The sequence below is a fragment of the Zea mays genome, chromosome 1 (genome assembly GCF_902167145.1).
Source record: "Zea mays cultivar B73 chromosome 1, Zm-B73-REFERENCE-NAM-5.0, whole genome shotgun sequence".
Taxonomy (NCBI): Eukaryota; Viridiplantae; Streptophyta; class Magnoliopsida; order Poales; family Poaceae; genus Zea; species Zea mays.
In genome coordinates, this window is record NC_050096.1 from 50,280,722 (window position 1) to 50,285,727 (window position 5,006).

The 5,006-nt window shown below is 55.0% G+C and overlaps 1 protein-coding gene across 1 annotated transcript; it reads right to left on the reverse strand.

Moving 5' to 3' along the window:
* Positions 1-752: 752 nt before the first annotated feature.
* Positions 753-2,516, reverse strand: LOC103634578 (UPF0481 protein At3g47200). The gene has a single exon (XM_008656829.3). It carries the CDS (start codon positions 2,185-2,187, stop codon positions 901-903), a length of 1,287 nt encoding a protein of 428 aa, XP_008655051.1. The 5' UTR covers positions 2,188-2,516; the 3' UTR covers positions 753-900.
* Positions 2,517-5,006: the final 2,490 nt, after the last annotated feature.

A 5,006-nucleotide genomic window follows, 5' to 3' on the forward strand; every position in this document is an offset into this window, starting at 1 on the left:
ACCCCAGGGCTCGGACTCAACCTCGACCTCGGAGGAGTCACCGCCTCGCCGACCTTGGGCTCGGACCGACCACGTCACAGGGGGGTACATCATTACCCTACCCCTTGCTAGCTCAGGCTACGGGGAACAAGATCGGCGTCCCATCTGGCTCGCCCCGGTAAACAAGTAATGATGGCACCCCGCGTGCTCTCATGACGACGGCGGTTCTCAGCCCCCTACGGAAGCTAGGAGACGTCAGCAAGGACCCGACAGCCCCGACAGTTGTGCTTCTACAGGGCTCAAGCGCTCCTCCGACGGCCACGACATCACATGCACAGGGCACTAACACCTCTCCGACAGCCACGTCGGCATGTACATAGGGCCCTGGCTCCTCTCTGCCGGACACGTTAGCACATTGCTACATCCCCATTGTACACTGGACCCTCTCCTTACATCTATAAAAGGAAGGTCCAGGGCCCTCGTACGAAAGGTGGCCGCGCGGGAGGACGGGCTGACGAACAGGCTCTCTCCCTCTCACGCGAACACTTGTAACCCCCTACTGCAAGCGCATCCGCCCTGGACGCGGGATAACACGAACCGCGGTTCCCTTTTTTCCCTTGTGTTCCATCTCGCGCCGACCCATCTGGGCTGGGACATGCAGCGACAATTTACTCGTCGGTCCAGGGACCCCGGGGTCGAAACGCCGACAATACATAAATACCAAATGGTAGAAATGAAGTAAGCGCCATCTCCATCTCTCGAATTCACAGAAAAATCAAAGGTTTGTCCCCTCCAAATCACTCAATTATTCTTTAGCCTTCCCCATTTAAATTACCATTGCATGTAGTAGTGAGTAGTGACAGTGATGCCAAATAAGTGTAATTATACACAAATACCAAATAGAAGCACGGTGCAGAGCGATCATCTGTTCCAATGGCAGTGCTCCCTAACGTCTCGGAATAGGCTGGCGAGAAGGTTCCGGTCGTAGTCCATGGTGGTATACTGTACAACGTGGTTGAAGTAGGCTACGGCGTCGTCATCAGGTAGCATGCAGTGCATGATCCCGCACCGGCGGAGCACCTCCAGATCCCTCCGCGAGTTCACGAGCGACCCGACAAGCGCCACGAAGCCCGTCACCAGGTTGCCCCCGTCCAGCTGCCGCGCCGCGCGGCCGCCTCCCTGCTCGAACGCCACCAGATTCGCGAGCAGCACCTTTGCGCCCTCGTCGAGCACGAACGCCGGCACGTGCAACACGCCGTACCGGAAGCTGACGTCGAACAGGTCCCGCGGGGCCGCCTTGCGCTTGAACGCCACGCCGGCCTCCTCCATCTTGCCCGCCGGCGGGATCATCGACGTCAGACGGCCTTTGCTGCCGGCGCCGGCGCCGGCGCCTTCGCCGGAGCGCGGCGACGGGATCGCCGGCTGCTTCCAGATGGCCAGCGACGCGCCGTTGGCGTCGCCGAAGCTGCTGCTGCGGGCCTTGTCGCTGTCGGCGGCGGCTGGGCTGCGGATGTTGCACTCGTAGTGCAGGTGCAGCAGGTGGTGGATGGTCTTGTCGCTGCGCGGCCGGATGACGCGGCTCGACGGGAGGTCGCCGGCGAAGGCCTTGCAGAAGATGTCCAGGAGCGCGTCGCGGTCGCGGTCGGCGCCGGCGAAGGCGACGCCGTGTAGCTTCTCGACGACGAAGAAGGGTATCTGGTTCTCCAGCAGGAGGACGTCGTGGTACATGTGGTGCCACGCCCACTTGGCGCCCCCGGGCGCGGCGAGCTGCCCCTCGCCCTTCTTGAGGAAGAACTCGAGGAGGAAGCAGCCGTCGAGCACCAGCAGCTCCGCGAACTCGTCGGCGCCCAGGCCGAACCCCTCGGCGTAGCACCGGCGCGCGTCCGCCTCGACCTCGCGCGCGGCGCGCACGTACGCGCCGAGGCCACCGGCGGCGGCCGCCTTCTCCCCCCGCGAGAGGAAGTCGCGGAGGAGGCGCCACTTGTGCTGCTGCGCGACGCCCAGGCCGGCGCGGCCGTGGTAGTACGGGCCCACGGACACGACCTTGGGCTCGTACAGGTCGCGCCGGCGCTCGCGCACGGCCGAGGGGAGGCGGAAGATGGTGTAGGGGTCGTCGGCCAAGGGCGCCGCCGCGTCCACGCGCCGCTGCATGGCCTCCACCTGCGCGTCGTCGTGGTGGAAGAAGCCGGCATCGCTCTCGCGTTCCATTGCGAGCGACACGACACGACACGGGACGCCCGCGGGAGGACTAATTAATAACTTCTGCTGAGGGGGACGGCCGGACGGGGGGATTTTGAAGGACGGAAACGCGCGGCTACGAACGCTGGGAGAGGAGTTTGACCTGACGCGGCTACGAACGGGAGGGGGATTTCGACTTCGGAGTGGTTTACAGCGCAGCTCTTATCGGACAGCCATATATATATGCCCATACGGTATTCTTCAATCGCCATCGCAGGCACTCAGACATGCAGCTACGAGCTCTGCGAAAGATGCCGTGGAAAATACTAGTAAAACCCTGTTGGTGCTTGCAGCAGCATGGACACGGTCTAGACGAGCACGGCTGCACGGGCAACTGCTGAGCCCAGCCGCAAGAAAACACGTAGAAGAAGAGCACATCGCGCTCGGTCCAGGACGGCGCCCCCGGCCCGGCACGTCGTAAGCAGACGGAATTTTCCAAGCATTCGGACGGATTTTCCACTGCTCGCGACGGCTGGCACACGCGTGAGGCGAGACGGACTGGGTCGCACGTCAAGCGGCGAAGGGTGTGTCATTTTGTAGACGATCATGCGCGGCACTTCTCTCGGGACTGGGGAGGGGAGGGGAGGGGTACATTACAAGGAGAGATACTCTATTCTCGTTATGATATACGTCTGCACACGGCTTCGTGGAGTAGTGTTGATTTCCTGGATGGCATGCGTGTCTTTTTCATTCATGGACGCCGGCCGGCACACACAGCAAGTTTTGGTCGTTGTCTCCCAAGGCAGACTTGCCTGGTGAAGATGAGCAAAAATGTTACGTGCCCCTTGGAAACATGAGCCAGTTGGCAACATTTTCGAACCCAACATTTTACCTGCCTCTTGGTCACGTACTCAGCTGGGTTCGAGTGTGAGAATGGCAACTAGGACAAGGTGTGCCCACACGGCCACACGGAGGTTGGAGCTAGTTCGGCATTGCAGTAGACTGTTCAACCGGACTATGGTTTAAACCTTTAATCTAACGGACTTTGGTTTAAACCACCTGGGCTAATTGTCTCCCGCGCCCCTCCCACTTTGCTCATTCAGTAACAAACATATTGTTACACACTAGAATACAGGTTGCCATTCTCTGCACGAACGAAGCTAGGTGGTGAGATGTGGGTGCACATGTACCCACGGAAATTTGTAAAAATAGTGAAATCGACTAAATTTTCACCATATATGCATCACCTAGAAGATATTAATATGCACCCTCAAGTCATATACAATCTCCCCTGATTCACTCTAGCTTCGCCTTCCCTCCACACATTGGACCACTGAATGATCACACATCACAGGTATGTTTTTCTTGCTCTACATCTATGTGACTAATTAAAGGGGAGTGCACAAAAATTACCATACAAATTAAAGGGACCTGCTGCGGTGCATTTCTCTGTAGCTTTGCAGTTTACACAGATAGATTTGAAAGTGCATAGCCTGAACATCAGCACTGCTATTTATGGCTGTTAGCATTGGTTTTGATCGACTTCCACATATACTTTTCAGTTCCTGGTGCATTACTCCAGACACAACGGTAGAATAGACTAAATTTGAGCCCTTAAATTTCCCTTTTTGTATTGAAATATGAGAAGTAACTCAACAAGCCGCTGATAAAGAGCAGCTCCTTCCACATACACTTTAACTGTCATTTGTGCATGATGCTCTAGCTACCTATTATTTGCCTTGTGTAATCGGAGTGCTAGGATGGCGCTAGCACGATGCACAAAGGTTATTGCTAAACTTTGAGATGGAGAAGACATATGACTTGTATCAAAGGATATCAATGAAAATACATTCTGTCTACGTACAGTTAGCAACTTTTGATCAACAAAAATCTATTTGTTTCAAATGAACAATAAAAAGTTACTTGTTGAATTTTCACAACATAATAGCACCAGAGTTGTTTGCTTTTTCTTTTTTGTATTCATGCAGCCATGCTTATGTATCGCTCATTCGCTCTACAAAATTTAATAAGGATATACAATAAATACCGAATGTTCTGAAACAACAAGAGAGCTTGTGTTCTGCTGAAAGAAAAATAAAAAAAATACTGGTGGAAATCTCGCTTGCGCTGCGCCCCACCATCGCCATCTCTTCCCTGTTCATCTCCCTCGACCACTTTCCCGTCGTCGGCACCATCGCGTAGCTCGCCATCTCCGGCGGCGCTAGCGCAAATACCACCGTGAGCACTGTCTCCATGCCCAACCCCGACACACAGGTGCAGCACAGGACCATCATTGTCGTCTCCGCCCTCCGACTTGGATTATTGACCTACTTTGCCCTCGCCCTCACTCACACACTATCCTCCTCCTGCTTCCTCGCCTTAAGGCTTCACACTCGTCTTTTTCGCGCGCCACATCCGCCTCGGATCCACGTTGAAGGTTGAGATAAAGAACCACACGTTGTTAGGCTTGAGCTCCATTGTTTTAGGCGGGTTGTCGTCGAGGTCGTGTTCTTGGACAGTTCATCTGTCGCTACAGCTGATTCCCTCCCATTGTCCACTCCAACGCCAACAAAACTGAGGTCTTGTTCGGTTTATTTCCAATACATATGGATTGGATGGAATTGGAAAAAATTAAGAAGAAGTTTAACTTGTTTGAGATTTAATCTCATCCAATCCCACTCAATCCACATGGATTGAGAGCTAACCGAACAAGCTTGAGTGGGTGGGCGAAAAACACGAGAAAAGATTGCGGAGCGCGAGAGCCGACGGATTGGGAAGGAAATAGTGTCGCGAATAGATGCAGGACGCCGAGGGCTCGATGTGGGACTAGAGACAATGGGTACCCGAAA